General features: G+C 38.9%; 1 protein-coding gene across 2 annotated transcripts in view; it reads right to left on the bottom strand.

The window, feature by feature from the left end:
- Nucleotides 1–24599, bottom strand: part of LOC131938021 (complement C3) — a gene marked incomplete at its 5' end in the record, with an annotated part of 34559 nt that overhangs the window by 8206 nt on the left and 1754 nt on the right. Inside the window, 18 exon segments of one of the 2 annotated variants that reach the window (XM_059295831.1) lie at nt 837–942; nt 1062–1136; nt 7089–7176; nt 7260–7352; nt 8128–8268; nt 8753–8916; nt 9335–9499; nt 11003–11208; nt 11728–11821; nt 11882–11896; nt 13052–13126; nt 14808–14958; nt 15173–15245; nt 16585–16773; nt 22200–22301; nt 22401–22521; nt 23089–23181; nt 23292–23420. In XM_059295831.1, the coding sequence (XP_059151814.1) occupies nt 837–942; nt 1062–1136; nt 7089–7176; nt 7260–7352; nt 8128–8268; nt 8753–8916; nt 9335–9499; nt 11003–11208; nt 11728–11821; nt 11882–11896; nt 13052–13126; nt 14808–14958; nt 15173–15245; nt 16585–16773; nt 22200–22301; nt 22401–22521; nt 23089–23181; nt 23292–23420 (2080 nt within the window). 2 annotated transcript variants of the gene reach the window in all.

The following is a 24599-nucleotide window of genomic DNA, read 5'->3' as shown; positions in this document are numbered from 1 at the left end:
TCACATGACTGCTAGGGTTAGGCGCATCTGGTTTGATTTAGTCAATGATTCTAGTAAACCACTGTTTACATAGTGTTTAGTTCTATTTAAAACAAACAGTAGCATAGCGCTGGGTGCATTGGGACATATGATGCGCCTACTGCCGTTTGACTATTGAATCAAGTAGTGCACCTGACAACTTCCAAAAGTTTCATGGCAATCCGTTGAATGGTGAAGCAATGCAGACACACAGACAGACACACATACTATATATACACAAACATATATACACACACACACATATACACACACATACATATATATATACACACTTACATATATATACACATACATATATATACACATACATATATATACACATACATATATATAGCCTACACATACATATATATAAATACACACACACATATATACACACACATGATAGTTCTGTAGAGATTTAATTTTTAAGATACATCATTGTTCTGTAGAGACAGTTTACAAATATAAGACCTTGCATCTGATATGATATCACATAAGAAAACTGCAATATAATTTAAATACATTGAGGGAAAACTGCATACAATAGTTCAGGTCAATTAGTTTCTTCATGAGGGAAAACTGCATACAATAGTTCAGGTCAATTAGTTTCTTCATGAGGGAAAACTGCATACAATAGTTCAGGTCAATTAGTTTCTTCATGAGGGAAAACTGCATACAATAGTTCAGGTCAATTAGTTTCTTCATGAGGGAAAACTGCATACAATAGTTCAGGTCAATTAGTTTCTTCATTTTAGTACAAGCGATGCATGAAGCCACACTCTCCCAATCTGCCCCCACACCTCCCCCTTACCCACCTTGCCTCCCTGCCTCAGTGATATGAACTGTGGCTGGAATCTGACGTTCAGCTTCCTCCTCATCGACTACACGAAAACCAAAACATGTTGGAACTTTGTTTGATATCTTCAAGAGGAACAAATATTGGGAAATTAGCACAAATTAATGGAATTTTTTATTTGGAGAAATTATTTGTATATATTATTTCTCCTTATTTCTAAATAAAATGAAACTTTGTGCCCAACCTTGGAGAACTGGACAAAAATACTTTCTCTACTTGTCAAGTACTGTACGCTTAGAACACCAGCAACTGACTGGATCTAAAGAAAGAAATTTACAGTTAGTAGTCTCAGACATTTGCAGAACTACAGTAACAGCAAGACATATAGGATGTATTTGAAGACCTACATTTTAAAATTTGCAGTAGGCTACAACCACATATATTCCCAGGATTAAATTTCAATTTAATAATAAAGCAGGAATGATCTCCCCTAAACTTTCTCATATCCCCTGCAATCTAGCTATAGAGTGACAAAACTGCTCACTTAAAAAATAAACCAGGAGTGATCTCCCCTAAACTTTTAATATTCTTATATAACACTACGGGGATGGCACCACGGAATATAGACACTATTTTTAATCCATTTTAATTACTTAAACTTTATAAAATAGAATCTCATAGAAAAAAAGAATTGCGCACCAAGTAAATGGCAAACAATAAGTGTATAATAGTGTGGAATATTATTAGTACATTATCAATTTATTTAGTTTTTTTGAGAAATAAGAAATGGCGTAAATTTACTACTTCCGGTCAATGGAAATTACTCAAAATTTGAAAGAAGGCAGAAAATTAAATCTTTTACTTATATGTGACATTTCATTTATCAAAACAGTACTCAAGTTTAAGGCTTTTGAAAAACTAAAGTAGAAAAATTCCCACTTAACTACAAATTTGATATAATACATATGTAATTTCATCAACCTAGCTGTAACGGTATTGTGTTCACAGACATACACACAGACAGAATTGCTAAACCCAGTTTGCCGACTCGAATGCACATAAAACGACAAAATTTTGATAAATTCGGATTTATAATTTTTGCCCAAATAAAATAAGTCCCCTTTACTCCGTATGTAGTGAAGTACTGAGGTGTAAAATGGTGAAAACTGTCAAAATTTCATGTGATTTTTTATTACAATTTTTCTTCTACTTTTATACTCTCTGTAGGCCTAAACGAGAAAGTAAAAAAAAAAAAAAACACAATAAAAGTTCTTAGAATTTGCTGCTTTAACCCTTTGAGCCCGCCAGGCCGGTAAACCGGCTTCAACATTAGGCATATATGTCCAAAAAGCCGGTATTCCGGCCCTTGATCTAGCGTCATATTCCTAGCGGCTGGTATACCGTCTAATTAAATATAATTAGCAGAAGACTGACTAAAACTGCGTGTATGTCTTTTTAGTGCGTGATTATGATTCTTAAAATAGATTTTAGGAAAAGTGAAAGTGTTTACATTTTGTAGCAATGCCGCCGAAACGAAAAGCTGAGCCACAGCCATCGACTTCAGCATATAAAGTTGGTGCAAAAGATGAAGCAAAAGACCGAAATATCAACAAAAGAAGTAGAATGACTGCATCTCAGGCAATACAACTACTTATTGATTCTGATGAAGAAGATAATATTGTTGGTCTATATTATGATGATAGTGACGTTGAATTTGAGACTGAACTCAGTGACATTGATATTGTCAGTGACAATGAAACTGTTCAAGTACGTTATGATGCACGTGGTGCCAAGGACAAAGACTTGCCGAAACGAAAAAAAACTGTTTACTGGTGCAAAACATGCAAAGTTTTTCTTTGCATCGAGTCCGGCAGTGATAACTGTTTTGAAAGTTATCACACAAAAGTGGACTTCTGGCAATGAATTGGTATGGCCAGGTATCAATAATAACAAAACAATTACTAAATGTAAATTGGTATCTTCTATGTTCTATCAAAACAATAATCACGTGTTAGTTTTATATACATTGTTCTGTTCATACATTGTAAACAAATAAAGAATTTCAGAATCTTGCTGCTTTGATGTTTGATCCTGAGTCTGGATATCAAATTTGGTCTGATTATCTCAAACGGTTCAAAAGTTATAGGCAAAGTTAGAAGCAGATAAGTGAAAATTGGTTTGGCCCTGGGAGCTCAGGAAATGGGAGAAATTAGGCCAGGGAGGCCAGGGCTCAAAGGGTTAAAAAATGAATATCAAATTGTCAAATTCTTATGGTGTCTTTGAGAAATCAAATAGTGTAAAGTATTACTTCCTGTCACAGGAAATGACAAAATTTGAAAGAGACCAGTACATAAGATCTTATACTTGAACCTATAAATCAAATTTCGTCTATAGTGCTCCATGGAGAGCCTTGGGCATGCTGTGTCAATTCCACCGCTGGTATCCATGGTGGTGTATAGCACAGGAACAGGGCACTACCCCCCCCCCCCCCCGGAGTAATTACCCCTCCTGTACGACCAATCAATGGACCCAAGGTACTAAGATAGCAGCTGGAGAACCAAACCAATCCACACCCTACTGCCATAGCGCCATCCTCCAAATTTTGTTTTATCTCTGAAACTTCTCCAGGAGGATTCTCAACAAAGTTCCATGGCAGTCAGATGAAAGGTGTCAGTAATACATACAAGAAAAATAGACCCACAGACATACTTGCATTATTTAGATAATAGGCCTTCAGATAGGGTTAAAGGTCATTCATAATCACTTATGTAGGGATGTTACTTCTGTGCCATCAAATGACATGCTGAACAGTGAACAGATACTGCACACACACACATCTACACTTCTGCTGAACAGATACTGCACACACACACACATCTACACTTCTGCTGAACAGTGAACAGATACTGCACACACACACATCTACACTTCTGCTGAACAGTGAACAGATACTGCACACACACACACATCTACACTTCTGCTGAACAGATACTGCACACACACACACATCTACACTTCTGCTGAACAGTGAACAGATACTGCACACACACACACATCTACACTTCTGCTGAACAGATACTGCACACACACACACACACATCTACACTTCTGCTGAACAGTGAACAGATACTGCACACACACACACACATCTACACTTCTGCTGAACAGTGAACAGATACTGCACACACACACACACATCTACACTTCTGCTGAACAGATACTGCACACACACACATCTACACTTCTGCTGAACAGTGAACAGATACTGCACACACACACACATCTACACTTCTGCTGAACAGATACTGCACACACACACACATCTACACTTCTGCTGAACAGTGAACAGATACTGCACACACACACACATCTACACTTCTGCTGAACAGTGAACAGATACTGCACACACACACATCTACACTTCTGCTGAACAGTGAACAGATACTGCACACACACACACATCTACACTTCTGCTGAACAGTGAACAGATACTGCACACACACACATCTACACTTCTGCTGAACAGATACTGCACACACACACACATCTACACTTCTGCTGAACAGTGAACAGATACTGCACACACACACACATCTACACTTCTGCTGAACAGTGAACAGATACTGCACACACACACACATCTACACTTCTGCTGAACAGATACTGCACACACACACACATCTACACTTCTGCTGAACAGTGAACAGATACTGCACACACACACACACATCTACACTTCTGCTGAACAGTGAACAGATACTGCACACACACACACACATCTACACTTCTGCTGAACAGTGAACAGATACTGCACACACACACATCTACACTTCTGCTGAACAGTGAACAGATACTGCACACACACACATCTACACTTCTGCTGAACAGATACTGCACACACACACACATCTACACTTCTGCTGAACAGTGAACAGATACTGCACACACACACACACATCTACACTTCTGCTGAACAGATACTGCACACACACACATCTACACTTCTGCTGAACAGTGAACAGATACTGCACACACACACATCTACACTTCTGCTGAACAGATACTGCACACACACACATCTACACTTCTGCTGAACAGTGAACAGATACTGCACACACACACATCTACACTTCTGCTGAACAGTGAACAGATACTGCACACACACACATCTACACTTCTGCTGAACAGTGAACAGATACTGCACACACACACACACATCTACACTTCTGCTCAACAGTGAACAGATACTGCACACACACACACACATCTACACTTCTGCTGAACAGGGAACAGATACTGCACACACACACATCTACACTTCTGCTGAACAGATACTGCACACACACACACACATCTACACTTCTGCTGAACAGTGAACAGATACTGCACACACACACACACACATCTACACTTCTGCTGAACAGATACTGCACACACACACATCTACACTTCTGCTGAACAGTGAACAGATACTGCACACACACACATCTACACTTCTGCTGAACAGATACTGCACACACACACATCTACACTTCTGCTGAACAGTGAACAGATACTGCACACACACACACACACATCTACACTTCTGCTGAACAGTGAACAGATACTGCACACACACACACATCTACACTTCTGCTGAACAGTGAACAGATACTGCACACACACACATCTACACTTCTGCTGAACAGTGAACAGATACTGCACACACACACATCTACACTTCTGCTGAACAGATACTGCACACACACACACATCTACACTTCTGCTGAACAGTGAACAGATACTGCACACACACACACACATCTACACTTCTGCTGAACAGTGAACAGATACTGCACACACACACATCTACACTTCTGCTGAACAGATACTGCACACACACACACATCTACACTTCTGCTGAACAGATACTGCACACACACACATCTACACTTCTGCTGAACAGATACTCCACACACACATCTACACTTCTGCTGAACAGTGAACAGATACTGCACACACACACACATCTACACTTCTGCTGAACAGATACTGCACACACACACACATCTACACTTCTGCTGAACAGTGAACAGATACTGCACACACACACACACATCTACACTTCTGCTGAACAGTGAACAGATACTGCACACACACACACATCTACACTTCTGCTGAACAGTGAACAGATACTGCACACACACACATCTACACTTCTGCTGAACAGATACTGCACACACACACACATCTACACTTCTGCTGAACAGATACTGCACACACACACATCTACACTTCTGCTGAACAGTGAACAGATACTGCACACACACACACATCTACACTTCTGCTGAACAGTGAACAGATACTGCACACACACACACACATCTACACTTCTGCTGAACAGTGAACAGATACTGCACACACACACATCTACACTTCTGCTGAACAGATACTGCACACACACACACATCTACACTTCTGCTGAACAGATACTGCACACACACACACATCTACACTTCTGCTGAACAGATACTGCACACACACACACATCTACACTTCTGCTGAACAGTGAACAGATACTGCACACACACACACATCTACACTTCTGCTGAACAGTGAACAGATACTGCACACACACACATCTACACTTCTGCTGAACAGGGAACAGATACTCCACACACACATCTACACTTCTGCTGAACAGTGAACAGATACTGCACACACACACACACACACACATCTACACTTCTGCTGAACAGATACTGCACACACACACACATCTACACTTCTGCTGAACAGATACTGCACACACACACACATCTACACTTCTGCTGAACAGATACTGCACACACACACACACATCTACACTTCTGCTGAACAGTGAACAGATACTGCACACACACACATCTACACTTCTGCTGAACAGATACTGCACACACACACATCTACACTTCTGCTGAACAGTGAACAGATACTGCACACACACACATCTACACTTCTGCTGAACAGGGAACAGATACTCCACACACACATCTACACTTCTGCTGAACAGTGAACAGATACTCCACACACACACACATCTACACTTCTGCTTGTCTTCAAATTTTGAGAATCTTAAAATCATATTTTATTCCCCCACCCCGCCCTTTAACATATATGTAAAAGCTAAGAAAAACAGACATAGAGGGTGAGGTAAAAGTTTAAACTCCATAAGCTTATGGATATTGTAAATGGATAAAAAATAATGCTAAAATATATTGTTTAAGCAATTGAATGTTTACAAACAACTTACACTGTTTAGGTCGGAGTTTACTGGTTTAAAACCTGTCAACATTTCAACTTCAACATTTAAATGGCCACTATCAGCTTGAGCAAGATGCCTAATGAAAAAAATTATTTGGACATCTTACAATGTTTAGTGGTGAAAGTAAAATGTGATGAAACAAGATTAGATTGAACATACCTGAGACAAACATGAATGCAATAAGATTTTTTGCTGGCAACAAAATTATGTGCAGCACGGTTTTGTCTTTCATTGATAATTTTAGCATCTTGCCTGGATAGGGGAGAAATGTTTGAACCATTAGAAAAATAGTGGATTCTTCTATGTGAGAAGTTCAATTGGACTGAATACTACAGATTGATAATGAGATGAGAGATTGAGAAGATAAATCTATTAATAAGTAATGAAATGAAAGATTGGGAAGATGAATCTATTAGTTCAGGGGTTCCCAACCCTGTGCCCGCAGGCGCCATGGCGCCAGCTAAACGATTTGTATATGCTCGCCTCTCACTATTCGACAGATACATAATTTTTTTTCATAAACATTATTTTAAAATATGATTTATTTTTATTCATTTGTTACAGTTTTAATTCTTTTTGACTGCCTAGGTCCTAGGTTTATTAAATATGTTTGATGCTTGTCCCAACTTGTCTAGCGGCGAGCCAGACTGCACTATTTACGTTTTGTAAATACATTTCTCTGTGTGTATGCAATTTGAAAAAAATGCCAAATAATTTTATTATTTGAAACATTTATATTTATTATTATTACATTATGACTATAAGAAAATAAATTATGGGAAAATGACAAGTTATGAAAGGAGTTTGTTGATTTAAAATAGATGGTGCCCGCCATCCTACCGATATTTTAGAATGTGCTCTAGAGTAAAAAAAGGTTGGGAACCCCTGTATTAGTTGTTGAAACACAAAGCTTCCAGTGTCACATCAACAAAATCTAAATGTGGTCTAATGTTGCATAAACCTTGGGTTAGCTCCAAATAATGAAAGCACAAGTAGGACTATCTAATGAAAACACATAGACACTTACATCTGTTTGTTTTGATAAGCAAATGCTCTTCTTCTTGTCATCTTGATGCGTGCACTGGGTCCAGACCAGGAGTGGCTGGTCAGCTGACGTTTCTTTCTTTTCTCTGGGCAGCCAATCTCACAGCTAGAGCACAGGGGATTGCTGTGTTCACAAGACAATCTTTGTTAAATCAAATCAATTCAATCATTGATAATTTGCTATTGAAAATATAACGACTACACCAGCAACTTCTGGACTACTTCAGATGTGATTGTGTGGTGTGGCTGTATGTGGGTGTGTAAACATAAAGTCATGCTCTAAGTAGCGTGGCTAGGTACATCTGTGGTGTGTCAATTTAATGTAATGTAGTGACTAAGTCATGATTCCTTAACAAGTGTAAAAAAGTTGAGCAAGAAAATGTGTACTTCTGGTCAAATAATTCCTTAACAAGTGTAAAAAAGTTGAGCAAGAAAATGTGTACTTCTGGTCAAATAATTCCTTAAGTGTAAAAAAGTTGAGCAAGAAAATGTGTACTTCTGGTCAAATAATTCCTTAACAAGTGTAAAAAAGTTGAGCAAGAAAATGTGTACTTCTGGTCAAATAATTCCTTAACAAGTGTAAAAAAGTTGAGCAAGAAAATGTGTACTTCTGGTCAAATCCCCAGCCAATGGTTGTTGGTTTGGTCTCTATTGACACATTCAAGTTGCAGTTTTTGTTTTTTTCTATTGGGATGTTGTACTCCACATTGACTTGCATTTGTCCAAGGCCTTGACCCATAGTACGCACATCTAGTCGACGTCCAACTGGAACCTGTCAGGTGAGAGGTCACATGATGTTTACACATTAAAGAAGTTGGACACATGACTTATGTTAAAGAAGTTGGACACATGACTTACATTAAAGAAGTTGGACACATGACTTACATTAAAGAAGTTGGACACATGACTTACATTAAAGAAGTTGGACACATGACTTACATTAAAGAACTTGGACACATGACTTACATTAAAGAACTTGGACACATGACTTACATTAGTTAAAGAACTTGGACACATGACTTACATTAAAGAACTTGGACACATGACTTACATTAAAGAACTTGGACACATGACTTACATTAAAGAAGTTGGACACATGACTTACATTAAAGAAGTTGGACACATGACATACTTTAGTTAAAAAAGTTGGACACATGACTTACATTAAAGAAGTTGGACCCATGACTTACATTAGTTAAAGAGGCTGGGCGTATTGCATTCTCCTCTGTAAATTTGAAAAAATGTTCAAAACCTTTCTTTGTTTTTTCTGATGAAATGTTGCAGTTGAGATCAATGGTCAGTGTGTCTCTCTTTAAACTGTACTTGGTCAAAGCTTGGATGGCCACTGTACTGTCCTGGGAAAAAAAATTTATCTATCTATAGTCTGTATAAATAAAAGTTTATCTATCTATAGTCTGTATAAAAAAATGTTTATATATAGTCTATAAAAAAAGTTTATCTATCTATAGTCTCTATAGTCTCTCTGGGGCACATAGAGGGCTGGTCTAATCAATTACTTGACCACACTTGGCACATGCACTTGTTTTTTATAGTTGAAGTAACTTGCATTTCCAATTGGATTACTTTCTTCTTTGATTACAGATGCACGTTATGGGTCAGGTAGTCATTTATATAAACAAAAACTTATTTTGAATCAACTTCAAATCACATGGAATAAAAGTTAATTGCACCATTTTTTGGGCTGGTCATTAACCCTTTACATTCCAAGTGCTGAATTTTTTTCCCCCTTGCAATGCCGCCTAGCAAGGGAAAAAACTGCTTCTTAGAATTATTAATTTAATTTAAAAATCCATGTGCATTTCAAAAGTAAAAGGAAATGTAATTCCCAGAAAAAAATTGATACAGATTATTGTCAAATATTTTACCATGCAATAAACATTTAAATAAAATAAACCAGGAGTAACCTCCCCTAAACTTTCTTGAATATTCTATTATAAACTACGGGGGATGGCAACTCGGTATATAGACAATATTTTTAATCCTTTTTAATTACTTAAACTTTTAAAAATAAAATGGAATCTCGTCGAAAAAAGAATTGCACACCAAGTGAGCGCCTAATAAAATGTTTATAATAGTGCGGAACATTATTAGTACTTTGTAAATTTACATGCGTTTTTTTGAGAAATCGGAAATAGCCTAAATTACTACTTCCGGTCAACGGAAGCTACTCAAAATTTTAAAAAGGGCAGAGAATTAGATCTTTTACTTATATGTAAAATTTCATTTATCTATCTGAAATAGTAGTCAAGTTTTAGGCTTTTGAAAAATTGAAAGTAGAAAAAAGTTTCACTTCCAGTTATCGGAAATCGCTGAAAAGTTTATCCGGATCTACAAATTTGATATAATACTTATATTTGAGATTTCCTCAACCTAGCTGTAATGGTATTCAAGTTATTGTATTTACAGATACACATACATACATATGTTTTTTCGACTCAGGGAGGTGTAAAATGTTGAGATTTGCAGAAATCTTTATATTTTTTTCTGCACGATTACAATACTTTATCTATACTTCTTATACGAGAAAGTAAAAAGCAGTATGAATCTTGAGAGTGAAAAAAAATGGCAAACACATAACAGGCGTTTTTGGGTGAATTGGGCTGTACAACACAAGACAAATCTTTAGGACTGTAAAGGGAGAACACAGAGTTAGATGGGTGAGCATCAAGTCAATTCACTAGATCATTAGTTACCATAGCTCCTATAAAAGCATCAAGTCAATTCACTAGATCATTAGTTACCATAGCTCCTATAAAAGCATCAAGTCAATTCACTAGATCATTAGTTACCATAGCTCCTATAAAAGCATCAAGTCAATTCACTAGATCATTAGTTACCATAGCTCCTATAAAAGCACCATTTTGATTTCTTTGACTGATCAGCCAATCAGCAATGGCATCAACATTGAGCAGACTTTCCTCTAGAAATACCAAGAGAGCATATGCTGTAGCCTCCACAGAGGACGCCCTAACACCAGGATGGTACCAGAATGGGCTGGTGGACTCGGCCCCCTCCACGCTGTCTGCCCAGTAGATATGACCTCCTACACAAAAGATTTGAAACAAGCAAATAAACATGTCCTTGTTTAGTCAAAACAAAATGTGTGTCAATGTTAACTTTGTGCTTTAGTGTCAAGGCTTTGTTTAGGATCAGCAACATGTTAACTTTGTGCTTTAGTGTCAAGGCTTTGTTTAGGATCAGCAACATGTTAACTTTGTGCTTTAGTGTCAAGGCTTTGTTTAGGATCAGCAACATGTTAACTTTGTGCTTTAGTGTCAAGGCTTTGTTTAGGATCAGCAACATGTTAACTTTGTGCTTTAGTGTCAAGGCTTTGTTTAGGATCAGCAACATGTTAACTTTGTGCTTTAGTGTCAAGGCTTTGTTTAGGATCAGCAACATGTTAACTTTGTGCTTTAGTGTCAAGGCTTTGTTTAGGATCAGCAACACTTTTCATGTGATAGCTGTTGTAGAGAAACAATGCAAATAGAAGGAAAAGCTAGAAATAAAATGATGAATAAATTGACCTTTGTCCTGATTGAAATGAAGTGTTATTTGAACCTACTTTGCTTATCAGTGCGTTTGATGTTGAAGAGTTTGAGCACAGCTGGTTTTGTCTTCTCATGGCCAGAGATGTGGAGGGCATAGCTCACTTTGGCCAGCACCATCGGCTGCTGGATCAGATCTACACAACTTTCTAGGTAGCTGGCCAGTTTGGCATTCAGATCAGAATACTACACCATTGGAAACAAAGGATTGTCACAAGTATTGGCTTCAGATCAACTATACATGCTCAATGACACCAACACATACTAAAAGTGTATTTGTGTAATACATTACATTCTTAGTGTGAGTGTATTTGTGTAATACATTACATTCTTAGTGTGAGTGTATTGGTGTAATACATAACATTCTTAGTGTGAGTGTATTGGTGTAATACATCACATTCTTAGTGTGAGGGTATTTGTGTAATACATCACATTCTTAGTGTGAGTGTATTGGTGTAATACATCACATTCTTAGTGTGAGGGTATTTGTGTAATACATCACATTCTTAGTGTGAGTGTATTTGTGTAATACATCACATTCTTAGTGTGAGTGTATTTGTGTAATACATCACAGTCTTAGTGCGAGTGTATTTGTGTAATACATCACATTCTTAGTGTGAGTGTATTTGTGTAATACATCACATTCTTAGTGTGAGTGTATTTGTGTAATACATCACATTCTTAATGTGAGTTTATTTGTGTAATACATCACATTCTTAGTGTGAGGGTATTTGTGTAATACATCACATTCTTAATGTGAGTGTATTTGTGTAATACATCACATTCTTAGTGTGAGGGTATTTGTGAGTTGACATAGTGAACATTCCACCCTAACTCTGGGCCATGCAGTCATGTCTAGTGGTGTGTGGTACTTGGGCCATGCAGTCATGTCTAGTGGTGTGTGGTACTTGGGCCATGCAGTCATGTCTAGTGGTGTGTGGTACTTGGGCCATGCAGTCATGTCTAGTGGTGTGTGGTACTTGGGCCATGCAGTCATGTCTAGTGGTGTGTGGTACTTGGGCCATGCAGTCATGTCTAGTGGTGTGTGGTACTTGGGCCATGCAGTCATGTCTAGTGGTGTGTGGTACTTGGGCCATGCAGTCATGTCTAGTGGTGTGTGGTACTTGGGCCATGCAGTCATGTCTAGTGGTGTGTGGTACTTGGGCCATGCAGTCATGTCTAGTGGTGTGTGGTACTTGGGCCATGCAGTCATGTCTAGTGGTGTGTGGTACTTGGGCCATGCAGTCATGTCTAGTGGTGTGTGGTACTTGGGCCATGCAGTCATGTCTAGTGGTGTGTGGTACTTGGGCCATGCAGTGTTCTAAAGAATTGTGATCTCACCTCATCTGATCTCCCACAGTCATGTAGAGCAATGAAAACTTCAGCAGACAACATCACCTCATATTCAAAAGAGTTCTGAAAGAAAGGGGTAGATAATTACATGCAAGAGACAAATCCAAACTTTGCATGAAATAAAGCAGGCGTGATCTCCCTTAAACTTTCCCAAATATTTTTTTACATCATTAAGGGATCTGTGTTTCTCCCAGACTTTTTCTCCAGGGGGCACTTGAAATTTTCGGGGGGGGGGGGGGGGGGGGGAAGAGACACGACTGACACTGTTAAAAGTATATTTCTATATAAATTTCATTTGGTTATATCCCTTGCTAATACCAAACTACTGGTTATATCCCTTGCTAATACTAAAAAGAAAAAGTGTTGCACGCTAATTTTTAATGAAACAATTTTATATTAGGAGCTTTATAGTTATTTATTTTATAATTAAAATAAAAACTTTTTAAAAATAAAACCAAAAAAGGTAAAGATCCTGTATGTCTACAAGTTGCTGTCCCAGTATTCTGCCTCCAGTCATGTCTAGTCTTGTAGACAGCCTCCAGTCATGTCTTGTACCAGAGACAGCCTCCAGTCATGTCTTGTACCTGAGACAGCCTCCAGTCATGTCTTGTACCTGAGACAGCCTCCAGTCATGTCTTGTACCTGAGACAGCCTCCAGTCATGTCTTGTACCAGAGACAGCCTCCAGTCATGTCTAGTCTTGTAGACAGCCTCCAGTCATGTCTTGTACCAGAGACAGCCTCCAGTCATGTCTTGTACCTGAGACAGCCTCCAGTCATGTCTTGTACCTGAGACAGCCTCCAGTCATGTCTTGTACCTGAGACAGCCTCCAGTCATGTCTTGTCTTGTAGACAGCCTCCAGTCATGTCTTGTACCAGAGACAGCCTCCAGTCATGTCTTGTACCTGAGACAGCCTCCAGTCATGTCTTGTCTTGTAGACAGCCTCCAGTCATGTCTTGTACCTGAGACAGCCTCCAGTCATGTCTTGTACCAGAGACAGCCTCCAGTCATGTCTTGTACCTGAGACAGCCTCCAGTCATGTCTAGTCTTGTAGACAGCCTCCAGTCATGTCTTGTACCAGAGACAGCCTCCAGTCATGTCTTGTACCTGAGACAGCCTCCAGTCATGTCTTGTACCTGAGACAGCCTCCAGTCATGTCTTGTACCTGAGACAGCCTCCAGTCATGTCTTGTACCAGAGACAGCCTCCAGTCATGTCTTGTACCTGAGACAGCCTCCAGTCATGTCTAGTCTTGTAGACAGCCTCCAGTCATGTCTTGTACCAGAGACAGCCTCCAGTCATGTCTTGTACCTGAGACAGCCTCCAGTCATGTCTAGTCTTGTAGACAGCCTCCAGTCATGTCTAGTCTTGTAGACAGCCTCCAGTCATGTCTTGTACCAGAGACAGCCTCCAGTCATGTCTTGTACCTGAGACAGCCTCCAGTCATGTCTAGTCTTGTAGACAGCCTCCAGTCATGTCTTGTACCTGAGACAGCCTCCAGTCATGTCTTGTACCTGAGACAGCCTCCAGTCATGTCTTGTACCTGAGACAGCCTCCAGTCATGTCTTGTACCAGAGACAGCCTCCAGTCATGTCTTGTACCTGAGACAGCCTCCAGTCATGTCTAGTCTTGTAGACAGCCTCCAGTCATGTCTTGTACCTGAGACAGCCTCCAGTCATGTCTTGTACCAGAGACAGCCTCCAGTCATGTCTTGTACCAGAGACAGCCTCCAGTCATGTCTTGTACCTGAGACAGCCTCCAGTCCTGTTCCTTTAAGGTACCATCACTCTGGAGTTGTTGTGACAGCCAGTTCAAGCCTTCATCTATCAAATGTTGTTTGTCAACATAGGCCAAGGCTGTTGCATAACAAAGAGTTTTTACCACTGCAGCAGTCAGCCTGAAACCACATGACTGGCTGATTCACTTGAGGGTGAAAGAGGGGGGGTGGGATTAACTTGAGGGTGGGGGGTGATTTACTTGTGGGGGGGGGGGGGGATTTACTTGCGGGTGGTGGGATTTACTTTAGGGTGGGGGATTTACTTTAGGGTAGGGGATTTACTTGAGGGGGAGGGGGACATAAGTCAACTTCAGTCAATTTTATTTATATTTACCAAGTTGCTGGTTGAGAGGTCAAGGTTAGATGAAAATATTCTTCTTGCTTGTACTTGAGAAGTCTTGTAATCCCTGAAAATTTTGAAGCAGTATTTTCAGTTCTTTAGAAATATATCTATATATATATTGAAAGTCTCTTGTATTGAAAGTCTCTTTTATTCAAGGGGGAGGCTCGGATAAAAAAAACTTTTTTACTACTCGTTAGGAAACAATTGTTTCTCTATAGCGGTTTTGAGGTATGTCCGCATGTTTCCATAAAAAAAAAATGGTGGGAAAATTTTGGTAACTATGACAACAGTGGCCATCTTGAAAAATTAAACCCCTCGTAGGTTTTCAACTATTCATAAAATGTTATATTTTAAGCCTAATAAACAATGAAATCATAATCTTCTACCATCTTCTACCCCACCACCACATCTGACAAACCCCACCACCACCACATCTGACAAACCCCACCACCACATCTGACAAACCCCACCACCACCACATCTGACAAACCCCACCACCACATCTGACAAACCCCACCACCACCACATCTGACAAACCCCACCACCACCACATCTGGCAAACCCCACCACCACATCTGACAAACCCCACCACCACCACATCTGGCAAACCCCACCACCACATCTGACAAACCCCACCACCACATCTGACAAACCCCACCACCACATCTGACAAACCCCACCACCACATCTGACAAACCCCACCACCACATCTGACAAACCCCACCACCACCACATCTGACAAACCCCACCACCACCACATCTGACAAACCCCACCACCACCACATCTGACAAACCCCACCACCACCACATCTGACAAACCCCACCACCACCACATCTGACAAACCCCACCACCACATCTGACAAACCCCACCACCACATCTGACAAACCCCACCACCACCACATCTGACAAACCCCACCACCACCACATCTGACAAACCCCACCACCACCACATCTGACAAACCCCACCACCACCACATCTGACAAACCCCACCACCACCACATCTGACAAACCCCACCACCACCACATCTGACAAACCCCACCACCACCACATCTGACAAACCCCACCACCACATCTGACAAACCCCACCACCACCACATCTGACAAACCCCACCACCACCACATCTGACAAACCCCACCACCACCACATCTGACAAACCCCACCACCACATCTGACAAACCCCACCACCACCACATCTGACAAACCCCACCACCACATCTGACAAACCCCACCACCACCACATCTGACAAACCCCACCACCACATCTGACAAACCCCACCACCACATCTGACAAACCCCACCACCACCACATCTGACAAACCCCACCACCACCACATCTGACAAACCCCACCACCACCACATCTGACAAACCCCACCACCACCACATCTGACAAACCCCACCTTGTCTCACAAAGCGGTGTCCCCTCTCCCTCAAGTCATCGTCCATGAGTCCTGTTAGATTGGCGTAGAGCAGAGCATGGACAGTGGGACCCATGTCCCCCAGGACCTCCTCAGCACTCAGAACTGGTATGTCCATCAAACTCTTGGAGCGCACCACAGCATGGGTGATTATGTCTCCCATTAAGTCACCTGCCAAAACCAATCATTAAGTCACCTGATGAAAGGAAACATTAAGTCACCTGACTTAAGGAAACATTAAGTCACCTGACTAAAGGAAACATTAAGTCACCTGACTAAAGGAAACATTAAGTCACCTGACTTAAGGAAACATTAAGTCACCTGACTAAAGGAAACATTAAGTCACCTGACTAAAGGAAACATTAAGCCACCTGACTAAAGGAAACATTAAGTCACCTGACTAAAGGAAACATTAAGTCACCTGACTAAAGGAAACATTAAGTCACCTGACTAAAGGAAACATTAAGTCACCTGACTAAAGGAAACATTAAGTCACCTGACTAAAGGAAACATTAAGTCACCTGACTAAAGGAAACATTAGGTCACCTGACTAAAGGAAACATTAAGTCACCTGACTAAAGGAAACATTAAGTCACCTGACTAAAGGAAACATTAAGTCACCTGACTAAAGGAAACATTAAGTCACCTGACTAAAGGAAACATTAAGTCACCTGACTAAAGGAAACATTAAGTCACCTGACTAAAGGAAACATTAGGTCACCTGACTAAAGGAAACATTAAGTCACCTGACTAAAGGAAACATTAAGTCACCTGACTAAAGGAAACATTAAGTCACCTGACTAAAGGAAACATTAAGTCACCTGACTAAAGGAAACATTAAGTCACCTGACTAAAGGAAACATTAAGTCACCTGACTAAAGGAAACATTAGGTCACCTGACTAAAGGAAACATTAAGTCACCTGACTAAAGGAAACATTAAGTCACCTGACTAAAGGAAACATTAAGTCACCTGACTAAAGGAAACATTAAGTCACCTGACTAAAGGAAACATTAAGTCACCTGACTAAAGGAAACATTAAGTCACCTGACTAAAGGAAACATTAAGTCACCTGACTAAAGGAAACATTAAGTCACCTGACTAAAGGAAACATTAAGTCACCTGACTAAAGGAAACATTAAGTCACCTGACTAAAGGAAACATTAAGTCACCTGACTAAAGGAAACATTAAGTCACCTGACTAAAGGAAACATTAGGTCACCTGACTAAAGGAAACATTAAGTCACCTGACTAAAGGAAACATTAAGTCACCTGACTAAAGGAAACATTAAGTCACCTGACTAAAGGAAACATTAAGTCACCTGACTAAAGGAAACATTAAGTCACCTGACTAAAGGAAACATCAAGTCACCTGCCGAAACCAATCATTAAGTCACCTGATGAAAGGAAACATTAAGTCACCTGACTAAAGGAAACATTAAGTCACCTGACTAAAGGAAACATTAAGTCACCTGACTAAAGGAAACATTAAGTCACCTGACTAAAGGAAACATCAAGTCACCTGCCGAAACCAATCATTAAGTCACCTGATGAAAGGAAACATTAAGTCACCTGACTAAAGGAAACATTAAGTCACCTGACTAAAGGAAACATTAAGTCACCTGACTAAAGGAAACATTAAGTCACCTGACTAAAAGTTCAACTCTACCACTTTGTATAACTAATAGAAAGTAAAATAGAAAGAAAAGTTCACAGGCCAAGCTAAAAAAAAAACCTTTGTATGAAATTTGGACCTAACTGAAACAGTACTCAAAGTATTTGTCTTTTTAAAACCAGAAATAATGTGGAGGTCACTCAATCAATTCTTTATTAATTCTATAGGAAATCTCAGCAACATAGCTGAAACAGTACTCAAGTTTGATTCCCACAAAGTACATTAAAATACCACTTGCATTTATTGAAAATGGTTCAATTGTTGCTATAAACTGTGTGTTAGTGTAATACTTCTATGTCAAATTTTGTCCATATAACTTGAACTGTGTGTTAGTGTAATACTTCTATGTCAAATTTTGTCCATATAACTTTAACTGTGTGTTAGTGTAATACTTCTATGTCAAATTTTGTCCATATAACTTTAACTGTGTGTTAGTGTAATACTTCTATGTCAAATTTTGTCCATATAACTTGAACTGTGTGTTAGTGTAATACTTCTATGTCAAATTTTGTCCATATAACTTTAACTGTGTGTTAGTGTAATACTTCTATGTCAAATTTTGTCCATATAACTTGAACTGTGTGTTAGTGTAATACTTCTATGTCAAATTTTGTCCATATAACTTGAACTGTGTGTTAGTGTAATACTTCTTTGTCAAATTTTGTCCATATAACTTGAACTGTGTGTTGATGTAATACTTCTATGTCAAATTTTGTCCACATAACTTGAACTGTGTGTTAGTGTAATACTTCTATGTCAAATTTTGTCCATATAACTTGAACTGTGTTAGTGTAATACTTCTATGTCAAATTTTGTCCATATAACTTGAACTGTGTGTTAGTGTAATACTTCTATGTCAAATTTTGTCCATATAACTTTAACTGTGTGTTAGTGTAATACTTCTATGTCAAATTTTGTCCATATAACTTGAACTGTGTGTTAGTGTAATACTTCTATGTCAAATTTTGTCCATATAACTTGAACTGTGTGTTAGTGTAATACTTCTATGTCAAATTTTGTCCATATAACTTTAACTGTGTGTTAGTGTAATACTTCTATGTCAAATTTTGTCCATATAACTTTAACTGTGTGTTAGTGTAATACTTCTATGTCAAATTTTGTCCATATAACTTGAACTGTGTGTTAGTGTAATACTTCTATGTCAAATTTTGTCCATATAACTTTAACTGTGTGTTAGTGTAATACTTCTATGTCAAATTTTGTCCATATAACTTGAACTGTGTGTTAGTGTAATACTTCTATGTCAAATTTTGTCCATATAACTTGAACTGTGTGTTAGTGTAATACTTCTATGTCAAATTTTGTCCATATAACTTGAACTGTGTGTTAGTGTAATACTTCTATGTCAAATTTTGTCCATATAACTTGAACTGTGTGTTAGTGTAATACTTCTATGTCAAATTTTGTCCATATAACTTGAACTGTGTTAGTGTAATACTTCTATGTCAAATTTTGTCCATATAACTTGAACTGTGTGTTAGTGTAATACTTCTATGTCAAATTTTGTCCATATAACTTGAACTGTGTGTTAGTGTAATACTTCTATGTCAAATTTTGTCCATATAACTTGAACTGTGTTAGTGTAATACTTCTATGTCAAATTTTGTCCATATAACTTGAACTGTGTGTTAGTGTAATACTTCTATGTCAAATTTTGTCCATATAACTTGAACTGTGTGTTAGTGTAATACTTCTATGTCAAATTTTGTCCATATAACTTTAACTGTGTGTTAGTGTAATACTTCTATGTCAAATTTTGTCCATATAACTTGAACTGTGTTAGTGTAATACTTCTATGTCAAATTTTGTCCATATAACTTGAACTGTGTTAGTGTAATACTTCTATGTCAAATTTTGTCCATATAACTTGAACTGTGTGTTAGTGTAATACTTCTATGTCAAATTTTGTCCATATAACTTTAACTGTGTGTTAGTGTAATACTTCTATGTCAAATTTTGTCCATATAACTTGAACTGTGTTAGTGTAATACTTCTATGTCAAATTTTGTCCATATAACTTGAACTGTGTGTTAGTGTAATACTTCTATGTCAAATTTTGTCCATATAACTTTAACTGTGTGTTAGTGTAATACTTCTATGTCAAATTTTGTCCATATAACTTGAACTGTGTTAGTGTAATACTTCTATGTCAAATTTTGTCCATATAACTTGAACTGTGTGTTAGTGATTGACTTTGTACTGACAGAGTAAGTACAACGTTCTTTAAATGACATTTTTAAAGCTTCTCCGTTCCGCTTCTCTTTAAATGACATTTTTAAAGCTTCTCCGTTCCGCTTCTCTTTAAATGACATTTTTAAAGCTTCTCCGTTCCGCTTCAATCCATTTTAAAAAGTTTCTAGAACCATCAGCTTGTGTATGAGGGGGGTTTATGTGCATGTACTAATGCAGGAATCTGACTTTCATTAGTGATAGCACAGATACTGCGATCTGACAAAACTCACCAAAATCTGCTACGCGACAAAACTCACCAAAAGCTGCGATGTAACAACTCACCAAAAGCTGCGATGTAACAACTCACCAAAAGCTGCGATGCGACAACTCACCAAAAGCTGCGATGTGACAAAACTCACCAAAAGCTGCGATGTAACAACTCACCAAAAGCTGCGATGTAACAACTCACCAAAAGCTGCGATGTAACAACTCACCAAAAGCTGCGATGTGACAACTCACCAAAAGCTGCGATGGGACAAAACTCACCAAAAGCTGCGATGTAACAACTCACCAAAAGCTGCGATGTAACAACTCACCAAAAGCTGCTACGCGACAAAACTCACCAAAAGCTGCGATGTAACAACTCACCAAAAGCTGCTACGCGACAAAACTCACCAAAAGCTGCGATGTAACAACTCACCAAAAGCTGCGATGTAACAACTCACCAAAAGCTGCGATGTAACAACTCACCAAAAGCTGCGATGTAACAACTCACCAAAAGCTGCGATGTAACAACTCACCAAAAGCTGCGATGTAACAACTCACCAAAAGCTGCGATGTAACAACTCACCAAAAGCTGCGATGCGACAAAACTCACCAAAAGCTGCTGTTATGGTTAGCTTTCCATTTCATAGTGGAACAAGGTATAACACAATTTAAAACACAGTTCAAATGTCATAATCCAATATAATTTTCAACTACAACAGAGAAACCGTGAACATTGACGAAAACACTGACTACATGCTACCCTAAGTGGACGATACCACACACTGCTTACACACTAGAGTTCACACACTTGTCAGGGGAGGCGACTCTCACACCCAATCTCTCCGTGCCTACACGCTTTCGCTATGAACATCTAGGCCACGTCACACTGCGATGTAACAACTCACCAAAAGCTGCGATGTAACAACTCACCAAAAGCTGCGATGTAACAACTCACCAAAAGCTGCGATGTAACAACTCACCAAAAGCTGCGATGTAACAACTCACCAAAAGCTGCGATGTAACAACTCACCAAAAGCTGCGATGTGACAAAACTCACCAAAAGCTGCGATGTAACAACTCACCAAAAGCTGCGATGTAACAACTCACCAAAAGCTGCAATGTAACAACTCACCAAAAGCTGCGATGTGACAACTCACCAAAAGCTGCGATGGGACAAAACTCACCAAAAGCTGCGATGTAACAACTCACCAAAAGCTGCTACGCGACAAAACTCACCAAAAGCTGCTACGCGACAAAACTCACCAAAAGCTGCGATGTAACAACTCACCAAAAGCTGCGATGTAACAACTCACCAAAAGCTGCGATGTAACAACTCACCAAAAGCTGCGATGTAACAACTCACCAAAAACTGCGATGTAACAACTCACCAAAAACTGCGATGTAACAACTCACCAAAAGCTGCGATGTAACAACTCACCAAAAGCTGCGATGTAACAACTCACCAAAAGCTGCGATGCGACAAAACTCAGTTCCTCTGATGACCTCTTGGGGCAGCGCCAAGTCTATAGTTGTGTGCTGATATTTCTTCATTTTATCAAACACGTCTGTCAGAAGAAATATTTTATTAATTCAATAGGCTGTGTCTCCAATGTTTGGGTGCCGTACAAAATGTGTCCAAAAACTGGCTAAATTGTAAAACTTACTGCTGATTGTGGATGTATTGTTGAAGCTGATTTGATTTTGTTGCATTCCTTTAAAAGTGACATGCTTTGCTTCAGGATCTAAGACAAATGTGATAGACTTTCGGACCCTTTGACCTTCAGCCTAGCAGAGATATAAATCATCCGAAACAAAACTCATTGTAATTAATAGATCAAAAGTCATGTCATTAAGTCAAGTACATGACTTTTGAAACAAACAAAATGTATAAGAATCAAAGACTAGTGGTGTTCATTATGTGGCTAATGGGACATTTGATTGGACACAGAGGACCCAACTACTGGACACAGGGGACCCAACTACTGGACACAGGGGACCCAACTACTGGACACAGGGGACCCAACTACTGGACACAGGGGACCCAACTACTGGACACAGGGGACCCAACTACTGGACACAGGGGACCCAACTACTGGACACAGGGGACCCAACTACTGGACACAGGGGACCCAACTACTGGACACAGGGGACCAAGGCTACTACTGGATACAGGGGACCCAACTACTGGACACAGGGGACCTAACTACTGGACACAGCCTTTTCCCCCCTCTCCCACACTGCAGCATTGCGCAGACTAGCAGTACTTCGGCGCTTTGCAATGGTTGAGGTAATGAATAATATAAATCTGTGTGAATCAATCCAAACTAAAGGCAAAATAAATTTGCAACTTACAACAACATAGAGAGTTCTCTCCACAATATCTCGTTCGTGCTCATTAGCCAAATCTACTCTCAAAGTGAGCTCCCCATTTTTGAGTGGTATCACCTATACAGAGATGGTTTAACAGTAAGAAATACAGAAATATTTACATACAATCATATGTTAAAGTGTAGGACTAAAAGATAATATTAGAATGAAGTTAGATCAGTTCTTACTTTAACTGTTCGGCTAGTTGTCCCAATAGCTCCAATTTCCAAGTCAAAACTTGTGCTGTTCTGGTTAGTTCCCCTGGCGGAGTTGGCAGAAAAACACAAACCACTTTTGCTGGAGACAACAACTCTGACCTGTCCAAGTTGGTTTCATTAGATCCATTAGTCGTTAACACATCTAATTAGATCCATTAGTCGTTAACACATCTAATTAGATCCATTAGTCGTTAACACATCTAATTAGATCCATTAGTCGTTAACACATCTAATTAGATCCATTAGTCGTTAACACGTCTAATTAGATCCATTAGTCGTTAACATGTCTAATTAGATCCATGAGTCGTTAACATGTCTAATTAGATCCATGAGTCGTTAACACGTCTAATTAGATCCATGAGTCGTTAACATGTCTAATTAGATCCATTAGTCGTTAACACATCTAATTAGATCCATTAGTCGTTAACACGTCTAATTAGATCCATTAGTCGTTAACATGTCTAATTAGATCCATGAGTCGTTAACATGTCTAATTAGATCCATGAGTTGTTAACATGTCTAATTAGATCCATTAGTGGTTAACATGTCTAATTTGATCCATTAGTAGACTTCATGCATTGAATGTACTAGAACCACAGAACTTGATGAAAAAAACCTTAATGGCATACAACTGATAAAAAAACCTTAATGGCATACAACTGATAAAAAAAACCTTAATGGCATACAACTGATGAAAAAACCTTAATGGCATACAACTGATGAAAAAACCTTAATGGCATACAACTGATGAAAAAACCTTAATGGCATACAACTGATGAAAAAACCTTAATGGCATACAACTGATGAAAAAACCTTAATGGCATACAACTGATGAGAAAACCTTAATGGCATACAACTGATGAAAAAACCTTAATGGCATACAACTGATGACAGAAACCTTAATGGCATACAACTGATGAAAAAACCTTAATGGCATACAACTGATGAAAAAACCTTAATGGCATACAACTGATGAAAAAACCTTAATGGCATACAACTGATGACAGAAACCTTCACCCAGACAATGGAAGATGAAAAACTTCGCCAAAAAAACAAAAAAAACCTGATTATACATACACACCTTAATTTTTTACTATAGTAGTTATAATCAGGGAGCTATAAAACAGCACATAAAACAAAGTCAATGTTTGATGCAAACTTTTTTATAAATAATTTTACACAAATAATTTTGATTAAAAATCGAGGGCTGCAGTGGGGGTATCTGGAGGTAACTTTGAAATTTTCTAAAAAATTTTAATAGTTTGGAATGCTAAGGTT

Source organism: Physella acuta, unplaced genomic scaffold (genome assembly GCF_028476545.2).
Source record: "Physella acuta isolate Inbredline_101_S28 unplaced genomic scaffold, ASM2847654v3 ptg000228l, whole genome shotgun sequence".
In the NCBI taxonomy this organism is placed as follows: Eukaryota; Metazoa; Mollusca; class Gastropoda; family Physidae; genus Physella; species Physella acuta.
This window is presented reverse-complemented; position numbering and strand designations above follow the sequence as displayed.